The 24,659-nt window shown below is 51.3% G+C and overlaps 1 protein-coding gene across 2 annotated transcripts in view; it reads left to right on the top strand.

Moving 5' to 3' along the window:
- Window positions 1-18,262, top strand: part of gmcl1 (germ cell-less, spermatogenesis associated) — a 58,271-nt gene extending 40,009 nt beyond the window's left edge. Inside the window, exons 11-15 of one of the 2 annotated variants that reach the window (XM_060856434.1) lie at window positions 7,031-7,106; window positions 11,403-11,548; window positions 15,274-15,361; window positions 17,025-17,142; window positions 17,332-18,262. In XM_060856434.1, coding sequence (XP_060712417.1) covers window positions 7,031-7,106; window positions 11,403-11,548; window positions 15,274-15,361; window positions 17,025-17,142; window positions 17,332-17,372 — 469 coding nt within the window. In that variant the 3' untranslated portion in view covers window positions 17,373-18,262. Of the gene's footprint in view, window positions 1-7,030; window positions 7,107-11,402; window positions 11,549-15,273; window positions 15,362-17,024; window positions 17,181-17,331 lie in introns of both variants that reach the window. The other variant, XM_060856435.1, reaches the window with a different exon arrangement.
- Window positions 18,263-24,659: the final 6,397 nt, after the last annotated feature.

The raw sequence follows: 24,659 nt of genomic DNA, 5'->3' as shown, positions 1-24,659 counted from the left end.
CTTTAATCTGCAAAATCAAAGCTATGGCAGCCAGCAAAATGCCTTGCCTAACTGCCCACATCCTCTTTATCTTTCTGCAGTTTATACAGTTGTTGTTCCCGTGCTTAGCGGGTAACAGTAACACAGCCAATCATGCTGGCTTGCTTTGTTTTTCTCAAGGAATCATCATCTGCCTCACTGATTCCCTACATTACACTTAACCGATCACATTACCCTACCACCGTCTTCAGCATCAGCTCATCTCCTGGTGACTTAACTAACCTATCACAGTGCACTACCATTATCTGTTCCTGGAGCCCTGTCATATGGTCCCAGGCATGCATTGCAACACAAAGTTAACTACATAACTGCCAGAATCACTTTGAAATGGAGCTGAAGGCTGTCTTGTTTTGATGATAGCCCAGTCTCTGTCCCAGTACGAATGGTGTGAAAGTTCAGGGTTTGGGAGGATTCACTGTTGGACAGAGACACAGCTGGAGCAGCTCAGAGTCTGAGCACTGCAAACTCCCAGCCTGTCTGCCTGGAATGGTGCTGAAGTCAGGTACCCATATTAGTGTTCACTGAGTTGGAGAGGAGGGGATCACATCCAAGGCTGCTGCAATGATCAAGTCAGAGGTCACACATCAGTCCACCAGGTTTACTTGAACTCACAAGCTGGTAAAAGAGCAGCGCTCCCAAAGCTGGTCATTTTGAATAAACCGGTGTGGTGTGACTCGGGACTTTGTCCATCCCAATCCAACATAGGCACCTCCACGTCATGGCGATAAAGATAATGTAGGCACCAGTGTTCCATCCCAAACCCTTTCTTCCTGGTGGTCAGGAACAGCCTGCATGGACTGACCAGCTGATAGCTCACCCACTTGGCCTGCACTGACAAGTCTCCAGAGCCGGGCAGACCTCAGTCCAAACAGACAAACACAGAAACTAGGTGTAAAAGGAGACCCTTCAGCCCTTCCAGCCTCCACCTCCTCCATTCAACATGATTATTGCTGTTACATCCAACTCAGCTCCTTGTTCCTACTCTCCCTTTGGTCCCTTTCACCTGAAGAACTACAACTGTTTGTGCAGAGTGGTGGCTCAGTGGTTAGCACTGCTGCCTGACAGCGCCAGGGACCGAGGTTCGATTCCAGCCTCGGCCGACTGTCTGTGTGGAGTTAGCACATTGTCTCCTGTCTGTGTGGGTTTCCTCTGGGTGCTCCGGTTTCCTCCCACACTCCACAGATTGGCCAAGTGAGTTGCCCATAATGCCCAGGGATGTGCGTGGGAAATGGATGGGGACTGGATCTAGGTGCATTGCTCTTCAAGAGGTTGGTGTGAGCTCGATGGGACAAATGGCCTGCTTCACACTGAAGGGATTCCCTGATTCAAACTCTTTCTTGAAAAAATTGAATGTTTTGGCCTCAGCTGCATTCTGTGGCAGAGAATTCCACAGGCTCCCCACTCTCTGGGTGAAGACATATTTTCTGATCTTCGTCCAGCATAGCCCTCGTTTACCCTGGGTTTCAGCGGCCCAGTCATCAGGAAAATCCTTTCTCTGTGTACTGTGTTGAAGCCATGAGAATTTTGTCTATTCTTCTGAAGTCCAGTTTGAACATATCCACTCTCTGTCTGTCAGTCCTGCCATACCAGGGATCAGTCTGGGAACCCATCTCTGCACTCCCTCCTGAGCCTGAACATCCTTCCTCAGAGAACTGCACCCAATCCTCCAGGTGTGGTCTCACCAAAGCCAGCCAGCCCTCCCTGCTCCTCTCCCTGTGAAGCCCTCCTCACTGCCTGCTGCAGCTGCACGCTGAGTTTCAGGGCACACCTGGGTCACATTGCACCTCCCCCTCGCCCACTCTGTCCCCATTCACATTATCATCTGCTCTGCTCTCTGATTTGGTTCCCAAACTGAATGAACCCACATTTATCCAGATTACAGTGTACCTGCCATGCACTTGTCCAAATCCCCAGTGAGGTATCTCTGTATCGTCCTCACTGCTTCCCCTCACACCCAGCTTTCTATGATCTGGAAACATGTCCAGCAGTCGCTCATCCAAGTCAGGACTGTGTATTAAGAATGGCTGGAGCCTTGCAGCAGCCCACTCGTCATTCCCTGCCTCTGGGAAAGTGACCCTGTTTGTTTGCCGTCCGCCAGCCAGTGCTCTGTCCATGTCAGTACACAGGCCTCAGTTCCATGTGCTTTAAAGAACAGTGGGTCTGACAGACATTCCCTCTGCACCCGTCCACCAAGCCTCCATCCATCTACAGGCAGATCTATAGACATGGTGGATATGTTCCCTCTGATTCTCAAAGCCTATCCAGACCTGAGAGCAAGGAGAAACCTCTGTTGAACACAGACCATAGAAAAGTACAGCCCAGAGCAGGCCCTTCGGCCCACGATGTTGTGCCGAGACTGAATCCTAATGTAAACTATAGGAACTTATCCTGCACACCCCTCAACTCACTGCTATCCATGTGCATGTCCAGCAGTCGCTTAAATGTCCCCAATGACGACGCTTCCACCACCACAGCTGGCAACGCATTCCATACATTTCCAACTCTCTGTGTAAAAAGCCTACCTCTGACATCTCCTTTATACCTTCCTCCTAATATCTTCAAACTGTGACTCCTCGTACCAGTCAATCCTGCCCTGGAGAAACATCTCTGGCTATGAAGTACCACTCTGAACTTTGGTCAGTCTCCAAACAGCTCAATTCAAGCCCCTCTCATTTCTCTCAAGTCTTAAAATGAGATCAGAATTATTTGCAAAGCAACAGGTTAAAAGCAGACAGTCTTCAGAGAGGTGGGTCTCAGATTCACTCATCGCAATCCACTCTGGCTATTGCCAGCTCCATCTCTCAAACTGGGGAAATATTCAAAAGACTTCAATTCCTCACATAACTTGAGATGTCCCAACGTGTGTCTGAGCCAGTGATTTATTTTAAAGTGTAGTCACTGTTCTCAGAAGTTCCCTCCCAGCAGAATTTCACAAACATCAGAAGCAGATTTGGTGGTATACATCGACATTGTGTCCCTTCTTAATAAGGAGAAGGTCCTGTGTTGGAGTGCAGCAGGTAGAGGATATCTCTACAGTCTTCTCCACAACACTGGCCTGTATTTGTCACATGGCTCTTAGCTCGAGCATTAAAGGGAGCCTGTACTCATTTAGCACTGACCCTCCGACAGGGCGGCACTCCCTCAGCACTGACTCTCCAACAGGGCGGCACTCCCTCAGCACTGACCCTCCGACAGTGCGGCACTCCCTCAATACTGACCCTCCGACAGGGCGGCACTCCCTCAGCACTGACCCTCCGACAGTGCGGCACTCCCTCAATACTGACCCTCCAACACTGCAGCACACCCTCAGCACTGACCCTCCGACAGTGCGGCACTCCCTCGGCACTGACCCTCCGACATTGAGGCACTCCCTCAGCACTGACCCTCTTGACAGTGCGGCACTCCCTCAGCATTGACCCTCTGGCAGTGCGGCACTCCCTCAGAACTGACCCTCCGACAGTGCAGCACTGGTTCAGCACTGACCCTCTGACAGTGTCCACTCCCTCAGTACTGACCCTCCGACAGTGATGCACTCCCTCAGCACTGACCCTCCGACAGTGTAGCACTGGTTCAGCGCTGACCCTCTGACAGTGTCCACTCCCTCAGTACTGACCCTCCAACAGTGAGGCACTCCCTCAGCACTGACCCTCCGACAGTGATGCACTCCCTCAGCACTGACCCTCCGACAGTGTAGCACTGGTTCAGCACTGACCCTCTGACAGTGTCCACTCCCTCAGTACTGACCCTCCAACAGTGAGGCACTCCCTCAGCACTGACCCTCCGACCGTGACGCACTCCCTCAGCACTGACCCTCCGACAGTGCAGCACTGGCTCAGCACTGACCCTCCGACAGTGCAGCACTGGCTCAGCACTGACCCTCCGACAGTGCAGCACTGGCTCAGCACTGACCCTCCGACAGTGCAGCACTGGCTCAGCACTGACCCTCTGACAGTGCCTACTCCCTCAGTGCTGACCCTCCGACAGTGCAGCACTCCCTCAGCACTGACCCTCCGACAGTGCAGCACTGGCTCAGCACTGACCCTCTGACAGTGAGGCACTCCCTCAGCACTGACCCTCCGACCGTGACGCACTCCCTCAGCACTGACCCTCCGACCGTGACGCACTCCCTCAGCACTGACCCTCCGACAGTGCAGCACTGGCTCAGCACTGACCCTCCGACAGTGCAGCACTGGCTCAGCACTGACCCTCCGACAGTGCAGCACTGGCTCAGCACTGACCCTCCGACAGTGCAGCACTGGCTCAGCACTGACCCTCCGACAGTGCAGCACTGGCTCAGCACTGACCCTCTGACAGTGCCTACTCCCTCAGTGCTGACCCTCCGACAGTGCAGCACTCCCTCAGTACTGACCCTCCGACAGTGCGGCACTCCCTCAGCACTGACCCTCCGACAGTGCGGCACTCCCTCAGCACTGACCCTCTTGACAGTGCGACACTCCCTCAGCACTGACCCTCCGACAGTGCGGCACTCCCTCAGCACTGACCCTCATACAGTGAGGCACTCCCTCAGCACTGACCCTCTTGACAGTGCGACACTCCCTCAGCACTGACCCTCCGACAGTGCAGCACTCCCTCAGCACTGACCCTCCGACAGTGCGGCACTCCCTCAGCACTGACCCTCCGACAGTGCGGCACTCCCTCAGCACTGACCCTCTTGACAGTGCGGCACTCCCTCAGCACTGACCCTCTTGACAGTGCGGCACTCCCTCAGCACTGACCCTCTGGACAGTGCGGCACTCCCTCAGCACTGACCCTCTGGACAGTGCGACACTCCCTCAGCACTGACCCTCTGGACAGTGCGACACTCCCTCAGCACTGACCCTCTGGACAGTGCGACACTCCCTCAGCACTGACCCTCTGGACAGTGCGACACTCCCTCAGCACTGACCCTCTTGACAGTGCGACACTCCCTCAGCACTGACCCTCTTGACAGTGCGGCACTCCCTCAGCACTGACCCTCTTGACAGTGCGGCACTCCCTCAGCACTGACCCTCTTGACAGTGCGGCACTCCCTCAGCACTGACCCTCTTGACAGTGCGGCACTCCCTCAGCACTGACCCTCTTGACAGTGCGGCACTCCCTCAGCACTGACCCTCTTGACAGTGCGGCACTCCCTCAGCACTGACCCTCTTGACAGTGCGGCACTCCCTCAGCACTGACCCTCTTGACAGTGCGACACTCGCTCAGCACTGACCCTCTTGACAGTGCGACACTCGCTCAGCACTGACCCTCTTGACAGTGCGACACTCGCTCAGCACTGACCCTCTTGACAGTGCGACACTCGCTCAGCACTGACCCTCTTGACAGTGCGACACTCGCTCAGCACTGACCCTCTTGACAGTGCGACACTCCCTCAGCACTGACCCTCTTGACAGTGCGACACTCGCTCAGCACTGACCCTCTTGACAGTGCGACACTCCCTCAGCACTGACCCTCCGACAGTGCAGCACTGGCTCAGCACTGACCCTCTTGACAGTGCGGCACTCCCTCAGCACTGACCCTCCGACAGTGCAGCACTGGCTCAGCACTGACCCTCTTGACAGTGCGGCACTCCCTCAGCACTGACCCTCTTGACAGTGCGGCACTCCCTCAGCACTGACCCTCCGACAGTGCAGCACTGGCTCAGCACTGACCCTCTTGACAGTGCGACACTCCCTCAGCACTGACCCTCTGACAGTGCGGCTCTCCCTCAGCACTGACACTACGACAATCCAGCGCTCCCTCAGCACTGACCCTCCGCGAGTGCAGCACTCCCTCAGCACTGAGCCTGCGACAATCCAGCGCTCCCTCAGTACTGACCCTCCGACAGTGTAGCACTCCCTCAGCACTGACCCTCTTGACAGTGCGACACTCCCTCAGCACTGACCCTCTTGACAGTGCGACACTCCCTCAGCACTGACCCTCTTGACAGTGCGACACTCCCTCAGCACTGACCCTCTTGACAGTGCGACACTCCCTCAGCACTGACCCTCTTGACAGTGCGACACTCCCTCAGCACTGACCCTCTTGACAGTGCGACACTCCCTCAGCACTGACCCTCTTGACAGTGCGACACTCCCTCAGCACTGACCCTCTTGACAGTGCGACACTCCCTCAGCACTGACCCTCTTGACAGTGCGACACTCCCTCAGCACTGACCCTCTTGACAGTGCGACACTCCCTCAGCACTGACCCTCTTGACAGTGCGACACTCCCTCAGCACTGACCCTCTTGACAGTGCGACACTCCCTCAGCACTGACCCTCTTGACAGTGCGACACTCCCTCAGCACTGACCCTCTTGACAGTGCGACACTCCCTCAGCACTGACCCTCTTGACAGTGCGACACTCCCTCAGCACTGACCCTCTTGACAGTGCGACACTCCCTCAGCACTGACCCTCTTGACAGTGCGACACTCCCTCAGCACTGACCCTCTTGACAGTGCGACACTCCCTCAGCACTGACCCTCTTGACAGTGCGACACTCCCTCAGCACTGACCCTCTTGACAGTGCGACACTCCCTCAGCACTGACCCTCTTGACAGTGCGACACTCCCTCAGCACTGACCCTCTTGACAGTGCGACACTCCCTCAGCACTGACACTACGACAATCCAGCGCTCCCTCAGCACTGACCCTCCGCGAGTGCGGCTCTCCCTCAGCACTGACACTACGACAATCCAGCGCTCCCTCAGCACTGACCCTCCGCGAGTGCAGCACTCCCTCAGCACTGAGCCTGCGATAATCCAGCGCTCCCTCAGTACTGACCCTCCGACAGTGTAGCACTCCCTCAGCACTGACCCTCTGACAGTGCGGCACTCCCTCAGCACTGACCCTCTGACAGTGCGGCACTCTCTCAGCACTGAGCCTCCGACAATCCAGCGCTCCCTCAGTCGCGGTTGGAATGTCAGCTGGAATGTTTGCCTCCATGCCTTGGCTGATTGATGTGAAGCTGATTGGATGAGCTTTGATTATGTTGTGGTTTGCTTTTTGCAGTCCGAAGGAAATCAACAAGGAACAGTGTGAAGTCTGCAGCATGCGTTGTGGAAGGACGCTGGTGAAAGATGGTGATGTAAGTCTTGTGGAAGTAGCAAAGAGACTTTGTGAAACAGACTTGTGAAGCAGCAGAGCTGTTCTTGAGCTGCTAAACCAACAGCTGGCCAGGGTTAACTACCCTCCAGCCTCCTCCTAACCTTCCTGTCCTCACCTGCTCAGCATCTGCTTCTCTTCCTAGCTCCCTCCTGCATTTAATCAGCTTCCCCTTCAATCCATACCCAGCACTGCCTGAGGTACAGAGTTGCACATCCTCAGCACTTGCACGGTGATTGGGTTTCTGCGGAATCCCTTGCAGCCTGATTTGCACTGATGGCCTTGAGGTTTGCACATGGAGATGGACAGCATGGAAACAGACCTTTTAGTCCAACCCGTCCATGCCAACCCGATATCCTCAATTCACCTCGTCCTACCTGCCAACACTTCGCCCAATAAATCTCTCAACCCTCCCTGTTCATATACCCATTCAGATGCTGTTTAAATAGCAAGTTTTGAGAAGATTTGTTGCTCAGTTTGAGGTTTTGGATGTAGGTATCCTCACCAAGCTGCAAGGTTCATTTCCAGATGTTTCGTCACCATCACTAGGTAACATCTTCTGTGGGCCTCAGGCGAAGCAATGCTGAGAGTTCCTGCTTTCTATTTCTGTTTGGGTTTCATTGGGTTGGAGATGTTATTTCCTGTGGTGAGGTCACTTCCTGTTCCTTTTCTCAGCGGGTGGTAGATGGAATCTAACTCGATGTGTTTGTTGATAGAGTTCTGGTTGGAATGCCATGCTTCTAGGAATCTTGTGTGTGTCTTGGTTTGGCTTGTCGACTGGGACAACACATCTATCCTTGGGAAAAAATACCTTCACTAATTACCCTATTCATGCCCTTCATAATTTTGTAAACATTGTATAAGGTCACCCCTCAGCCTCCGACACTCCAGGGAAAACAGCCCCTGCCTGTTCATCCTCTCCCTATAGCTCAAACCCTCCAACCCTGGCAACATCCTTGTAAATCTTTTCTGAACCCTTTCAAGTTCCACAACATCTTTCCAATAGCAGGGAGACCAGCATTGCATGTTTGATGTGAAAGGTGACATGTTTGTTACAGGGTACAAGTTTGAAATTGTTTGCGTTTGTATGTAATGGACTGGTTTATGTTTGAAGGTCTGCAGTCTTCTTGGAATGTATTCTTCAAATTGTCCGAGTGCTGCGGGGAAATTTCCCCAAGGACATTGCAGTCTCATTGCTGTCCCCGTTTCTTGTATGGCAGCATCTGGGACTGCTCCTGACAAAGTGTCACGTCCCCTTAGCAGATTGAAGGACTTTGTCCTCAAAGACTGGTCTCCAATCGATAGGCTGGCTGAATTTCCTTCATATACATCCCCTGCTGCAGTTCATCTGCAGTAGCTGCTTGAGTAAGCAGTATAAACAGCACCTATGGTGAGTATGGTAGCTGGTTTCAAAGCAGTGCAGCTATGGTGGAGTTCACCCTGGATAAATGCCAAGTGATCCATTTTGGAAGGTTGAATTTGAATGCTGAATATCGGGTTAAAGACAGGATTCTTGGCTGTGTGGGGAAACAGCAGGGTCTTGGGTTCATATACATGGATCCCTCAAAGATGCCACCCAAGTTGATAGAGTTGTTCAGAAGGCATGTGGTGTTTTGGTTTTCATTCACAGTGTCAATGAGTTGAAGAGCCGTGAGGTTTTGCTGCAGCTCTGTAAAACCCTGGAATATTGTCTCCAGTTCTGGTCACCTCACGATGGGAAGGATGTCGATGCTTTCGAGAGAGTGCAGAGGAGATTTACCAGGATGCTGCCTGGATTGGAGGGCTTGTCTGAGGAAGGGAGGTAGAGGGAGCTCGGGCTTTTCACACTGGAGAGAGGAAGGAAGGATTGCCAGAGACTTTACCCCAGGGCAGAAATAGCTGTCATGAAGGGTCCTAATATTAAGCTGATTGGAGAAAGGTAGAGGGGAGATGTCAGAGGTAGGTTCTTTACGCAGAGAGTGGTGGGTATGTGGAATGCACTGCCAGAGGTGGTCGTAGAATCAGAACCGCTCGGGCCATTTCACCGACTGCTGGATAAGCACATGGACAGCAGGAAATTGTGAGGTGTGTAGGTTAGGTTGGTCTTCGATCAAGGGAAATACTCGACACAATGTTGTGGGCCAAAGGGCCTGTACTGTGCTGTACTGTTCTCTGTTCTTTAAATGACCTGCTGATTGGTCTGTGTAAAGCTGCATCTTAAAATATTGACGTAACCCCTTTCAGAAAAGAATGATGGCATTTGCACTCCTTAATCTGGCTGCTAATGAATTGACTGACCGATTTATTCAGGGGAAATCATGTTTGACTGCATTAATCCAGTTCCTGGCTGAGGGAGCAGATTGTACTGATGAGGGAAGTGCAGCTGCTGTTTGATCAAGTCCCACGTAATAGACCTGTCAGCAAGATTGAAGCGCATGGGAATTTATGGGACACTGCCTGCACAGAGATGTAATTGGCTTTGTGACAGAAGGCACTGATTATTGGTGAGCGGCTCTGTCTTAATTTGGAGGAAGGACTCTCCAGGGATTGACTTGCAGAGCAGTGCTCTGTCTGTGAAGACGTGATTGACTTGGACTGAGACTAAGTGCAGTCTGCTGATACAGTGGGTCATTTCCCAGCTTCCAATCTCACTGTGAGATTTGATGGCCAAGGGAGGTTTGTCTGTAATGTGGCTGGATAGGTCCAGAGGCAGGCGGTCAGAATGGGAGAGATTCCTGGTTAGCCACGTGGATGGGGATAACCTTCCAGTCTCTGCCATCACAACCCTGAGCCCCACATGCTGCTGAGTGAAAGGGCACACTTGGGATATCGTTTGCAAGATTAGAGGTGGTTGGGTGGGGAGTGGGGTGGAGGCTGGAATGGACCCAGCGATGGAGTGTTGCAGCTACATGGAGAGACAAGAGAAACTGGTGTCTGTCTCCTTAGAGTTTCTCTGAGATGGAGGGGTCAGTCATGGTCATCTGCTCTGGTCTGTGTTCTGGCACATTTCAGAGGTGTACTCTGCTGACATTGCTGGAGAAACTCCGCAGTTCTGAGCAAGGGACCCTGGGACGTCAAACGTGAACTCTGTTCTTTTCTCCCCACTTCAGACCGGGCCATCTAATGAACTGACCGAGCTGTTCACACTCCTGTGTTAGTGTGAGAGTTTGCTTCTTGTCCCATTGCAGGCTGTGTTAGGTGGCTGTGATAATTGACCGCATCCTCACAGAATGGTACTTGCGCCTTTCAGAAATGGCGACGGGGGTGCTGATGTGGGGATTTGATCTGCTGTCTGGGAAATGATTGGCCACAATATCAGGCTCATTCTCAGCCTGCAAAGCCGCTGCAGCTGCCAGCTCAGCAGAAAGTCAGAGCATTGAGGAGATTTGGAATGGTCACACATTGGAGATTGGTCAGGAGGTGAACCCAAACTGGCCCCCTCAGTGAGATGCTGTCCGCTGCACAAGGCCAAGTCTCCACGGTGAGGCTGAGGCTTTGCAGGCTCCTGTGGAGACCGTTCACCCATCAGAGTAACATCCTCAACACCAGCTCTTGGCAAAAACTCCACAACAGGATTCACCTTCAAGCTGATGACAAGTGGAGTGTTTATTCTCACCAGTCAGCTTTCACTCGATGGAATGGTTTCACTTCCATTCCAGCTTGTGTTAGCAAACAGTGACTTTCTTAGTACTAAAAATAGTCATCATTTTGTTTGTGAATTTTGGATGGAAGTTTGAGATGTTTGCCTTCCAGCTCCAGTGATTTGATGAAAATGTTAAGTTGGGACTTTCCCATCCCTGCAGTCCATTGCACAGACTCACTCCCCATGGACAACAAAGATTTACCCAAGTTCCTAATTTTCCCGATGTTGAACTGATCTCCCTGGCTCTCCCCCAAATCCTGAAAGTTGGAAACCTCTCAGTTTATGGACACGGTCAGTTCTTGACGACTTGTTCCAGTCTCGATGTGGTCAGCCCCTTCAGCAGTGGCAGTCGGTTGTAAATACACTGTGAGACTGAGTGTGATCAGCTTGACATTGTCTTGTGGTCTGCTCAAAGTCTTTTCCAAGCTCATCCAGCAGCTGGTAGTGAAACTGGTCGATGTAGAATCTGAGTCGTATCAAACAGTGTGTGCGATTTGTCCCCATGCTGCACAGTACCACCACCTCCCCCACCCCCCCCCAGTCCCAGTCCCAGTCCCCTCTGCACAGGGTTGGTGATCAGTGAAAGTGATGTTGGAGCAATATGTGGTTGTGAGCTGCTTTTGAGTGACAATGCTGTTGTGTCTTGCCTCTCCCCAGTACTGCTGGCGATGGACTGGTTTCAGCTTTGGCTTTGATCTGCTGGTGACTTACACAAACCGATTCATCATCTTCAAGAGGAACAGCCTGAGCCAGCCGTGTAAAGGGACTGTCAGCCTCCTTCCTCACAGGAATATCGCCTTTCGGTAGGAGCAACCCTCCCACACTGGGCACAGGATTCTCCTTCCCCTTCCCAGACCCTCCTTCATGTGGGTGACAGGTGACACTGGAAAGGTGCATGGATTGAGACCCTGTGTTGAGATGTGCAGCAGTTCCAACCTGTTGGTCATCAGCTTGAATCATTCCTTGTCCAGCAACCTGCCTTCTCGGTGTTGCCCATTGATGGTCACTGCTTGTCGCTGGGAGAGTTCACTTCTCCAGTTCAAACCCCATGTTGTCCACCCGTGAGGTCCTGCTGAATTCCTGACCTTTGTGTCATTGAGATCTCTCTGTTCCCCGCACAGAGTCAGTTCTGTCCAAACCCCCCCCCGCCCCCATAAACAATCTCTCCTGGCGCTATCTCCAGAACTGCACTGGAAATGTGAGCCTCTGGCAGCACATGGCCAATTCTCAGCATTTGTAAATCGCAATCTCAGGACAGTCCCCACACAGGATCGCACCTCAACCAACTGGAGGCATACCAGCAGATGGATGAAGCTGAGGGGCCTGGGAGTGAAACTCCCTTCCTTTGCTGAGGTATGTCCCTCCTTGCAGGTCTGCACTGTCAGTGGTACACTTGTGTCCTTAGATGTCAGTGCCAGTTTCTGCTTCTCACTCCCATCAGTTGTGGAGAGGACATGTGTGAGGGACAGTCTTTGCAGCTGTGTGGGAAGATGGTGGAGCTGCTGTCACTCACACTCCTGATGAGCTGTCTTCCCCCAAAGGGCTCCGGGATAATGGTGCTGCCACATTGTCACATCCCAGTGGGAATTCCTCTGTACAGTCACAGGGTGGTTGCTGAGGTCTGTCTGAATCTTCAGGGGACCAGAGCAGTCAGCTTCAGACTCATTCTCCCCCCACCCCCCTTCAGTTCCCACGTTGATTACACTGGGTGAACACACGATTACTTCCAGCTTCCCCCCACCCCCCCCACCCTTGGTCTGTGTCTCCTCTTCCAGTACCCCCCTGTCTCTCTATGTCCCCTCGTCCAGCTCTCCCCCCCCCCCCCCCCCCCCCCCCCAATCTGTCTATGTCCCCTTCCCCCCCCCACCCCCCCATCTCCCTGTGTCCTCTCTCCACCACCACCCAACGCACCTCCCCGTCCCTCTGTGTCCTCTCTCCCATCTCCCAGTTCATCCCAGGCTCTGGAATTCCCTGTGTAAATCTCATGCCTTGGGAGTAAGCTGGTCCTTGCCCAAACCTGCAGCCTTGTTTGGTCTCCTTGGCAGGGTGTGAATTTTGCCTTGTTGTACTCTGTGCACTGTGGACCCATGAGCCTGCCTCTCAGTGCAACTTCCCTGCAGCTTGACTCCATTTAGATTCCACCCTGATGTGGATTCCTTGCCGTGCTGAACCCCTGGTGTCAGGTTTGAAGAGTTTGCTGGCTTCATCCTGACCTTGAGACTTGGGGTTGCCAGTTGTCAGTCAAGCCCCTCTGACCTGATCACAGAGATAAGAAAGTAGTGCCTCACCCATGGGATTTCCAAAGTGATTGCTCACAGTTCCTTTTCCAAAAAGGCTCCATTCTCTGCTCGACAGAGAATCCGCCCACATGCTGAGAGTGTCCGTTGTCTTGATTGGAATCTTTCTGATCAATGTCACCCAGTGGTGATTGAATTTGTTGCTGATTGAGAAGTGAGGGATGAAGCTGGAGTATCTCATCAGTCAGTTTGGGACATGGACTGAGAGTCCTGAGAGTGTTTGAGTTAATGTGCTGCCTTGTTCAGTCCAATCATTCTGGTCCCAGCAGACACTGCAGTGACCTGCACCTTCCACTCCAATGTCACCTTGACCAAATTGCTGTTAAACCTCTCTCATCTGTCTCTTTGACATTGATTGTGAGGCACAGAGGGGACTGATTGGTGATGAGGAACAGCACCATTCACTCCATGCCAATCAGTGATGCTGAAAGCTGCGATTTTTCCTCCCGTTTGTTGGGTTGGCCCTGGCTTTGTGATGTGTTTGTACGCAGTTCAGTAGGTCAGTGCCTTGATCAGATGCATACGCAGTTTCTCCCTCAATGTGAAAGGTGCCCAATAGCAATTGAGTGAGGAGAAATTGACGAGGAGGCCATTGGACCCTTCCTCGTTGTGCTAGCTCATTACCAGTGTGTTATGCTGTCACCCAGCTGGACCTTTGCATCTCCTTGCCCGTGAAGCAGAAGCTGTGAGCTCAGCATCCATTGTGGAAATGGGTCCCACATGCTGCCCCCATCCCCCCCCCACCCCCACCCCCATTGGCAAGGACTCTATTTGTTGATTGCCCTTTGTCATCCCTTGCACTGACAGGTCTTTCTCAGGACCCTTGAACAGTTCGAAATGTGTCGCTGGTCAAAGCACAGCAGGCCAGGCAGCATCTCAGGAATAGAGAATTCGACGTTTCGAGCATAAGCCCTGAACAGTTGGCTATCTTTCCCAATGTGAGCTGTGTAATATTCTCCAGATCTCTCCAGTGTCACACGCAGCCTCAACACCACTTCCATCAATATGTCTGCGTGCTGAGACAGTGATCATTGCTGTCATTCCCAGTGTGACGGTGACGTTAACCCTTGGTTTGTTGTGAAGATCAAGACAGCTTCCTGTTGCCTGGCTGCATGCCAGCTTTGTGGGACAGTGCAGTCCAGGAGGCCATTTGGTCCTTTGTGCCTGTACTAGCTGCCTTGAGCTGTCACTCACCGTCCCCAGTGCCTTCCCCTTTGGCCATGTTTGTACCTTGTTACTCAGTGACGGCATTGTCCAATCCTGTTTGGTCTGAGTCAGTGTCCTCCAGAGCCTCGCCACTCTCTCTGTTTTGCTGTTGTTTCTGCTTCTTGTCCTGAAATGGTCTGAAATCACGAGCCCTTTGCTCAGTGTGATTCCTCAGGCATGCAGAGGGTGACAGTGGGGGAGCTATGAACCAGGTTTGTACCAAGCTGTGGGGAGAGACTATGTCTGTCAGGCCTGAACTGCGTGTCTGAACCCCCCCGTCAGGGACCATCACTTCATTGGAGAAGCTGGGATTCTCTGCACAGATTCCCATCTGATATGGGGTCAGAGCTGGAGACCGCTCCAAGGTGGAGGTTACCCAGGGAAGTCAGTGAAATCCTCAGCACACTCATCGGTGTCTCTGTCTGTCTGTCTGTTTGTGTGTGTGTGGCTCTTTATCCCTGTGTCTGTATCTCTGTGTGTGTGTGTCTGTGTTTGCATGTGTGCACGCGCGCTGGAGGGGTAAACACCCACAGATCTCTTCCTCCTCCTCTGCCCACTTTACATGCCCGTCTCTCTGAGTGGGTATTGCCATTCAGGGAACAAATGGTGGACCCAATGTCCTCATGGCAACAGGTTAAACTTGCACTGTGTTCCCTGTGCCAACCACTGACTTTCCTGTCCGCCATGACGCTCAGACTGGCTGGACCGAGTCTCTGTGACTGCCTTGTGTCACTGTTGAGTCAGCCACTCCCCCTCCTTGCTGTAGCACATGGTCACTGCACTGCTGAGACTGTCTGCGAACACTGAAGGGGTTGACAGAACAACACTGTAAGAATGTGTCTGTCAGGCACAGCTACCCAGGAGATCTCCTTGGAACAGAGGTCAGTGCATCAGGGAGGCAGGGAGAAATCTGAATCCCTTTTGTGTTCCAGACAAGGTGGAGAGTGAACAAGAAAGGAGTTGGGGGATTGCTGGTCTTCTGATCTAATCGCTCTCTCTCTCTCTCTCTCTCCTGTCCATTGCAGGCTAAGACTGGCATCTTTTGACAGCAATGGCAAAGTGATCTGTAGCCGTTCAACAGGTTACCAGATCTTGTCACTGGAAAAAGACCAGGTATGTTGATGTGCAGTGACTGGGTGCATGGTCAATGCAATCACTGCCAGGTCTTCAACTGAACCTCAGATTCCTCAACACCCTTCAAATGTCCAAGGTTGTGAGTCGTACCTTTCCTGCTGAACCTTGAAACAAGAGCAGTCTAACAGGAGGAAGACAGAATGCTGGACTGCATTGTAAAGGATGTCATTGCAGAGCACGTAGAAGCCCGTGACAGGATCACAATGAGTCAGCGGGGATTTCCGAAGGGGAATCTCCCCTTACTAATGTGCTGCAATGGTTTTCAGGGTGTGACTAGTAGATTGGGTAGTGGTGGGGGGGGCGCCTGCGGTGCCAGTGGATGTGATTTGTTCAGACTTACAGAAGGGTTTTAATAAGGTCCCATGTGAAAGATTAGCCTGTGAAATTAAAACCCTGTGGGATTGTGGCGGTGTCTTCAGATGGTCAGAAGTGTGTTCAGTTGATGGCAAACCGAGGGAAAGAATAAATGGGCCCTTCCCCAAATAGCAGACAGTGTCGCAAGGGTCAGTGCAGATCTCCAGTTATTCATAATGTTTGTTCATGGTTTAGATGAGGCAACTACATGTCACATCTCCAAATTTACACATGACATAAAGCTGGGTGGGAGGGTGAGCTGTGAGGAGGATGCAGTGATATTGCAATGTGATTTGGACAGGCTGGCGGAGTGCAATGTGTTTCAGTGTGAGGTTATCAGCTGTCATTGGTAAAAGCAGGAGGGCCATGACATGATAGGAATGGTCGCCAGCTGGGAAGAGGGCCACAACTCGCTGAACGGAAGCGAGCAGCTGCTGTCAGTGGGTAGGAAGGCAAGTGAGATGCTGGCCTTCGCACTGTGAGAAATCAAGTCCAGGAACACTTGCTGCTGTTACACTGGGCGTTGGTGGAACCACATCTGGAATCTTGTATGCAGTTTTGGTCTCCTTACCCAAGGAACAAAGTTGAGGCTCATGAGGCACTTACTGGGATCGCAGGACTGACCTTTGAGAGTAACTACATCCATTAGGCTTGTACTCAGTTGAGTTTCAGAGAATGGGAGAGGATCTCCCAGACGCCGAGAAAATTTTAACCTGGCGAGATGCAAGAAGGATGTTCCTGATGACCAGGGAGTCCAGAACAGGAGGGTCGCAGTCTCAAGGAAAAGGAGTGGGCCATTTAGGACAGAAATGAGGAGGGATATTTTAACCAAGGGAGTGGTGAACCTGAGGACTTCCCTAGCACAGGAAAGTGGTTGAGGCTAAAACGTGGAAGACTTGGAAGAAAGCCATAGATGCAGTATTTCAGCCTGAAGGGATCACAGGGTATTGAGTGAAAGCAGGGAACAGGAGACTGAGTTGGATGATCAAGCATGGTCCTATTGAACACAGAGCACGTTCAAGGGGCTGAATGGCCTCATCCTCCACCTGTGTTTCCCAATTCATCTCATGACCACCTGACTGATCCCAATGGATCTTGACCCCCCCCCCCCCCCCCAGCTCACTGTATGATGCCAGAGCCGAGGAGTTTGTGTTTTTAGATGTGGGTGGAGGCGGTGGGAGGAGTACAGAGTTAGCTCTGAGTCAGTGCTGGTCTCGAGTCTGGGTGTGAAGTGTGTTGCCTTTCTTCCAATGTGCTGCTGACACACTGGGTTCTGTTTTGGATGCAGGAACAGGTGGTGCTGAATCTGGACAGCAGACTCCTGATGTTCCCACTCTACATCTGCTGCAATTTCCTTTATACGTCGGCAGATCCAAAACCAGAGACTGATGAGCAGCCGGAACAAAGTGAGGACTGAGAGAGGGCGTCCCTTCGGAATCTCTGTGTGAGTGTGTGTGTGTGTGAGAGAGAGGGGAGAGCTGCCCTTCTCCAGGAGCACTGGGGACAGGACAGCATTTCCTCCCCAGTCATTCCTGCTGGTCAGAAGGGAATATACATAAGCATCAGCTCGGTCTTCCTGTTTGTTCTCTGTGCAGGATTTATTTGTGATGCAGTCCTTACTCCAGACGTGGGTTAGCGGAGAAGGACATGGAAGCTTCCAGAAGCCACTGAACCAAGCTGTCCTTGTCTTGCAGTCTCCAAGTTGTGAACCACTCTGGCATTTTAATCAGCAATAATGTTTGTAAGGGACATGCTCTGGACACCCTTTCTTTATCAGCTGGAGCTGTCATTCCCTCCCAGTTTTTCCAATTGCATTTGATTCAGGGATTTGTGCACAGGGACCACTCCGATTCCTGGTCCCAACTAACCAAAGCGACTTCAGGGACCACGGTGCGAGAATTCAGCTGATCACAAGGTCGGGAGAGGGGAAGCCGGACTCTGCAGACACTGCCCGATGACCCAGCAGCAGAGACAGACACTCAGCTTTATCCACCCCCTCCCCCCACCGTCACCGACTCAGGGGCGTAGAGCGTGGCTCAGACCCCAGGACCACCTCCACGTGAATGGGACGCATCTCACTCTGGTCAAAATAGAGCTGGGCTCACCTTCCACATCCAAGTCAGGAGCAGAGAAGGGCCAGATGAGACACTGTCCTCTCTCAACGCCCCCAACAGAACATGTGCGTTTAACTGAAGTGTTGGTGCATCATTTTACACAGCATTGCGTGCCTGGGAGGGCTACATCACTCCGAAGTTCAGCAATACAGGTCTTATTTGTACATGGAGAAAGCAATCCATCCATCACAGCAGTGAGAAGTATCAGTCGCACTCTGTTCACGTCACTGTGTTGTATCATAGCCGAATGTGTTCGTCCCTTTTACAGACGCAGCATGGCACAGTGTGCAGGAAGTGAAGGCGATGTCTGATGGTGTACCTTCGGTTTGAAGTGTTGAACCCCAACACTTGTATTGTTTGTGTGTGTATCGGACTCACGGTATTCTGCAATTATTAAACAGAGTGCACCCTTCACTGGTTTTGTTTCTCACAATGACTCAAGAAGAGAAAAGAATTGTTTCAGGAATGTGACTGTGAGGGGAGAGGCTATGGCTTCAGGGTGGTCCACATGCAGACATTGTAGTCAGCACCCCCTGTAACTCCACCCACCCTGACTTTGTTTTGAAAAGTTTGGTTCGGGGTCTGGAGAAAACACAACATTGGTATCCCCCTGACAGAGGCAAACCTCCAACGTTTAGCACTAATCCTTTCTGCAAATCTTAATCTCTGCCCATTCTCTCCCAGAACCGTTTCACACGACTCCTTTGGCTGGTTGCAATGATGTTATTTTGAAAAGTATCCTTTATTTGGAAGATGGTTTTCTCCCAGACCCAGAGGATTTTCTCTTTGAAACGGAGTTGGACCTTCTTGAGTCAAACAGAAGTGTAAAGTTGTAAGTTAATCGTTTTAGAGGGAATAACAAGGCACTGCACACCCAGAACAGGTAGGTCTGAGAAAGATCAGACTCAAAACAAAAATGTACAGGTGAGTCTCTTGAGTTCCTTGAAGTGTAGATGATGGTGTGTTGCAGTTGAATTTCAACTGCTTTGTAGGTCAGCTTAGTGGGCTGCAACCTGTTTCCATTCACTTGGAGCTTTTGGAGTGAGAGAGGATGTTTTTCACTTACTACCTGCAGTGCTGGGATGTTTCACATTTAAACTCAAACATTGGTGTGGACTAACACAAATAGAGCAGGGTTGAAAGAGAGCTTTTCACAAATCACAATCCAGCTTGTTTGAACTTGCTGGTCTCCCTTTCCCTTGGCGCGTCCAGGTGTGAATGAAGCAGCTAAGGTGGGATGAGGAAGAAATGAACAAAGGCTTGGTGGAGGAGGTCAGTACTCATGGGAGGGAAGTGTCAGAGGCTGTATCTCCTGCCTCCCAGGAAACAAGGATCGCTCATTTCCGAATTAGATGAGTAATTCCTTCCCTCGGGGGGCTGGGAATCTTGGGAGTTGCCAGTCATTCCCGGTTTTCAGTACTAGGATTGGTAGACTTGTGAACACAAAGGGATTCAGCAGCATAGAGGGAGCAAGTGTGGAGGTGAACGAAGGGCCAGTTCTGATCCATACCAACTTCAGGCAGAGCTTGTTCCTGTAACAGGAGTGATCCACACGAATCTCAGTGTTGTGCCTGTTGGTGAGAGAAGACGAGCAGCCCGATCTTGTTCCAGGTGAAGCAGACTCCCACCGCCCCTCCCCATATGGGTATCTCATTGTGCTGTGCTGTGTATTCAGGGTCCTCCCTGCTGTCCACCTTCAGGCTTGGCTAATGGGTCCTGCCACGTGCTGAGACAGAGCCCCATCCAGGGAACGGTCTGAGCCTCTGGGTTGATTCAGAACTCACTCCCCGTGGAAAGGCAATGCTTTCTGTAAAACCAACTCACCGTGAAGTCAGCAATTCAGCCTCATGCTCGGTGTATCATGACAACCTCAGATTGGAGGGATCAAGCAAAGACAATCGGTGCACCGCTCTCACGTTTCTTTTGCTGATTGGCAGCAGGCTGATGTTGTATTTTAACCCGATGTTAACACTCCAGGATGTAGAGCAGGCCCAGGCCTACAGCTATCGGGCATGAATGCCAAGGGCTGTGTCTGTCTGTCTGCCTGGTGATGTGCTGACGTGTTGGGGCCATTGGTGACTGCCCATTGCCTGCCTGCAGGTGGCAGTGGTGAGCTGCCTGTCAGGTCAGTGACTTGAGCACAGGATTCTGACAGCACCGTGGTGAACGTTTCACATATTACACAGGCCCTGCTGTAATAAGCACACTGCTCACATGAAAGGGTCACCCATAAACCAGGAACAAACTCTCTCGGCGTGCAGTCACACCTTCGGGGACACTGAATGTCAACCTCAGCACAGAATTCACACTGACTTGCCAAAAGCAGGACTGAGGGAGTGCCACACTGTCAGAGGGTCAGTGCTGGGAAAGGGACACACAGTAGGAAGAGGTGACACCTGGTCTGCTGACATGTTTGTCAAGCAATCATTGTGTAATTGCTGCTGGTGTGTTCTGACTGTGTGAGCAATGTCTGCCACTGTGTCTCCGTCACAACAGTCAATACTCTTACATCAGGATATTGTTGACTCTAATGACACGGGAATGTTGTGCTATTTGAGGTATCACAGGAATAATCCTGCTGCTGGCATTGGATGGAGATGTGCAGAGGATCAGGTATTGGCTAGCTGACCCTCCTATGTCAGAGCATTGTCTTCGGACATCCCAAACTCCTGTCTCCCCATCAGACCCTGTGTCTCTGTTAGCTCCTGCTCCAGCACCTCAACAATTTAAAAATACTCATCCCCTGTTTCCAAGACCCTTCACAGAGTCAACTCCTTCTATATCCCTCATCTCCTCCCACCCTGCAGCATCTCCCTGTTCCTCCAAGCCTGGCCTCTTGAACGTTAATAGACTGAATCATTCCAGGATGTTGGGTGTGCTTTCCACCTGCCTGGCCCCTGCTCCTGGGATTCCCTACCCCTACCCCAAACCCCAATGTCATCATCTCCCCCATGACCCTAAGCACACTCCATAAGTGTGCTTCTCAAACACTGCCTGACTGTAAATATTAGTGACTGCTCGCCTGACATTGTCTATGTGACCAAATGTCAGATTTTGTTGGATAACAACAGGAGGAGCTGCTCAGGATGCTTCATTTGGTTAAAAAAAGGTGCTATCTAAATGCCAGCTGTTGTTCCAGCCATGTGTATGGGTCTCAGAGCTGTACCTGACTGCAGGAAGCACCATTCACTGAGATTTTCTTGATAAGTCCCATCTCACAACTTCACCTCTTTATGGTCAGGTTCACCATGTTGGAACAGTATCATACCCTCTTGCAAGTTTTACTGCAGCCTCAGAGTCAAACTGCACCGTTTAGTACAGTCCTATTATTCACATTTTGTTGGTCATGATCGAAGTGAAATCAGTTAAGGCAGTGAGTTTCCTGAGGCTGATGGGAAGTGTCATTTCTGGTTCTGTGCTCCTTGACAGAGGTAGGATGTGTCCTGTGTCCTGTTGTTTGTCCCTGAGGAGGGGCAGATGCAGTTTAATCTGGATAAATGTGGCATATTGCACTTGGGTTAAACAAAAACGACAGTCTGTGCCCAGGTAATGGGAGGGTCCTGGGTAGGCTTGGAAAACAGAAAACTGAGCGGTTCAGAAACCGTATTCTTTGAACTTGGCATCACAGGTAGACAGGGTGGTTAAGAAGGCATTTCACACGCTTGCCTTCATTGCTCAGAGCTTTTGAGTATCAGATTTGGAATGTCGTTTTGAGGTTATACTGGATGTTGGTCAGGCCACTTGTGGAGTGTACAGTTCTGGTCACCCTGCTATTGGAAGGATCTTGTTATATCAGAGAAGGTTCAGAAAAGATTTACAAGGATGTTGCAGGGTTTGAGTTATAAGGATAGGCTGGGAGTTTTTCACTGGAGTGTCAGAGGTTGAAGAGTGACCTGATGGAGGTTTGTAAAGTTATGGGTGAACGTATATAAGGAGAATAGTAACGGTCTTTCCCTAGGGCAAGGAAGTTTAAAACAAGGGGGCGTAGTTATAAGATGAGAGGAGAAAGATTTAAAAGGGTTGAAAGGGGCAAGGTTTTCACACACACGGTGGTTGGTGTGTGGAATGAGCTGCCAGAGGACATGGTGGATGTGGATGCACTCCGTGTTTAAGAGACATTTGGGGAGGTCAATGTATAGGAACGGTTTGGAAGGATATGGGCCCAACACGTGCAGGTCGGACTGGTTTAGTTTGGGAGCATGGTTAGCATGGCCTAGTCAGACCGAAGGGTCTGTTTCCATGCTATGCTACTATCTTTGCTGTCTTAATGTGCAGAGGGACCTAGGGGGACTGGCTATGGACAGGAAGGTAAAGTGTAGGAAGTGAGGAGATGGAATTGTGCTGCTTCCAGGGATGTAGAGCCCACACTAGGCTGGAGGATAACACAAACATGGGGAGCCTGAATGAATCCTTCAGCCTGTTCTGCTATTCAGGAAGATTAATCTCTCGGCTTTAGTTCCCTACCTGCTGTGCTAAACTTTAACACACTCATCACTGAAAAACATCTCTCACTCAGCTGAGGAAATAAAACACTCCTTCCATCTGAAACCAGCAAGCCTAATGTTTAAAACGTGTTCCTCGGTTCGGGATTGTTGGAGAGTAAGTAATCACCCTAACCCTAACCTTCTAGACAAGACATTAATGAGGACCACAAATGCCATCTCAGCTGCATGAGAGAGTTTCAGGGATGGGAGTTTTCAAAGAACAGCGACGATATGGCAAGGGGCCTTACTGAACGAGATTTATAACTGAGCCCATGTCACTAACAACAAATCAGTGGGTCACTCTTGCATTGCTTTCTGTGGGATCTTGTTGTGTAAGGCTGGGCCCCGACATCCTGCATTCCAAGAGAGACAACATCTTGGAAACCTGACTGCTTCGAATGTGCAGCGCTTCCGCGTGTCCTGAGATGGAGCAAGACGGATTGGAAATGTGAGTTTTTGCCTGATGAATTCCGTAATGCGTTACACCGTGTCTCTGAAATGTGTTTGTGTAGAGGCCCCAGTGCCAGGGGATGGGTGGGCCTCTTGCTGAGCCTGTTGGACGCAGGGGATGAGGCAGGGTCTCTGGCTGATTCCTCAGGTCAGGCAGCAGTGCCCTCTGCACTTTCACAGTGACTTAGGGAAGTTCTGATACTTGAGTAATACTGCTTCTACTCCAGTGCCATCTCAGCATCAGTCCTTACCTGTCTCCACCTGTCCGCACCTCACCACCATACCTCGCTTCCCAGCCCCTTTATCTGCAGCTGCCACTTACACCCACCCCCAGTCCTGAAGAAGGGTCGCCACAGGAAATGACATCACCAACCCAAGGAACCTTGAACACACAAATAGAAAGCGGGCCATAGCACCAGTGCTTCATCTGGAGGTTCACTGATCATGTTAGGCAAAGGTGAGGACTGCAGATGCCGGAGATCAGAGTAAAGAGTGTGGTGCTGGAAAAGCACCTAGTATGGTGACAAAATGTCTGAAATTGACCCTTCCAACTCAGGGAGCAAGCCTACATCCCAGAGTTCCACTTGAAACGTTGACTTCTCCACCTCCTGCTGCTGCCTGGCTTGCTGTGTTCTTCCAGCCTCCTGCTTGTCTACTTTGGATTCCAGCATCTGCAGTTTTTGATTTTTGGCTCAGTCCTTATTTAAGCGTTCACTTTGATGTGGGCTTGCTGCTCCCTCAAACTCTGAGACTGGGTTTGTAAATTGCCCCCTGCTTAAAAGCCAAGCGGCTTTCTTCAAGGGGTCAAGTTGTGTGTTTCCAGTCAGCAGTGATATCTTGTGAGGGATTGAGGTGGCTGGTGTTGATCCTCCTCCACAAGAGGCTGTTGAGCTGCACACCACCTGCACAGAGGTGGACAGGTAACAGCGCATGCTGAAGAATGGAATTTCTTTGAAGCTATCAGCTGAGGGTAGCAACAACGGGTGGGGGAGGCATACACACTCCACAAGCTTTGTCTTCATTTATATTAGTGGCCTCAGCTCCTGGGAGTGTTGCTTCATGTTACACTGAGACGGTGGCCCCACCATCCAAGTCACTCCCAATCTGACCAGGTGCATACTTTGAGTATTGACTTGGAGTGAGCAGAGAAATCCTGCCACTGTCAATCAAAGGCCAGTCCAATTAAAATTTGGGATTGATGAGCGCTCATTAATTACACTGGGCAACAAGAAACAGTGGGCGGCATGGTGGCACAGTGGTTAGCACTCCTGCCTCACAGCGCCAGAGACCCGGGTTCAATTCCCAACTCAGGCGACTGTGTGGAGTTTGCACGTTCTCCCCGTGTCTGCGTGGGTTTCCTCCGGGTGCTCCGGTTTCCTCCCACAGTCCAAAGATGTGTGGGTTAGGTGAATTGGCCAGGATAAATTGCCCCTAGTGTTAGGTAAAGGGGTAAATGTAGGGGTATGGGTGGGTTGCGCTTCAGCGGGTTGGAGTGGACTTGTTGGGCCGAAAGGCCTGTTTCCACGCTGTAAGTAATCTAATCTAAAAAAAAATATAGCTCTCCCCAGGTTTAAGGATAAAGTTGTCAAGAGCACACAGCTGCCGTATCGGTTGTTTGGTGGTTTCACCTGAGAGTCACCATGCCTCAGGCAAGGGGAGAGGTTGAGAACGAGATTCCTTTGTGTGCACACATTCACACCTTTCAGGGAAAGTGATCCCATTGGCTTCAAGGAGAGGTAGAGGCCAGAGGCACAGCAGCCATCATATTACTGAAGGGTTTGGACAGACTCGAGGGGCTGAACAGCCTCTTCCAACTCCGATTTCTTATCAAGGGTGGGAGGTTGAATTGACGCGTAGAAGTATGTGGGCAAACAG

The sequence above is a fragment of the Hemiscyllium ocellatum genome, chromosome 48 (genome assembly GCF_020745735.1).
Source record: "Hemiscyllium ocellatum isolate sHemOce1 chromosome 48, sHemOce1.pat.X.cur, whole genome shotgun sequence".
Classification (NCBI taxonomy): Eukaryota; Metazoa; Chordata; class Chondrichthyes; order Orectolobiformes; family Hemiscylliidae; genus Hemiscyllium; species Hemiscyllium ocellatum.
Note: the sequence above shows the minus strand (reverse complement) of the source record. Positions and strands in the feature narration are given on the sequence as shown.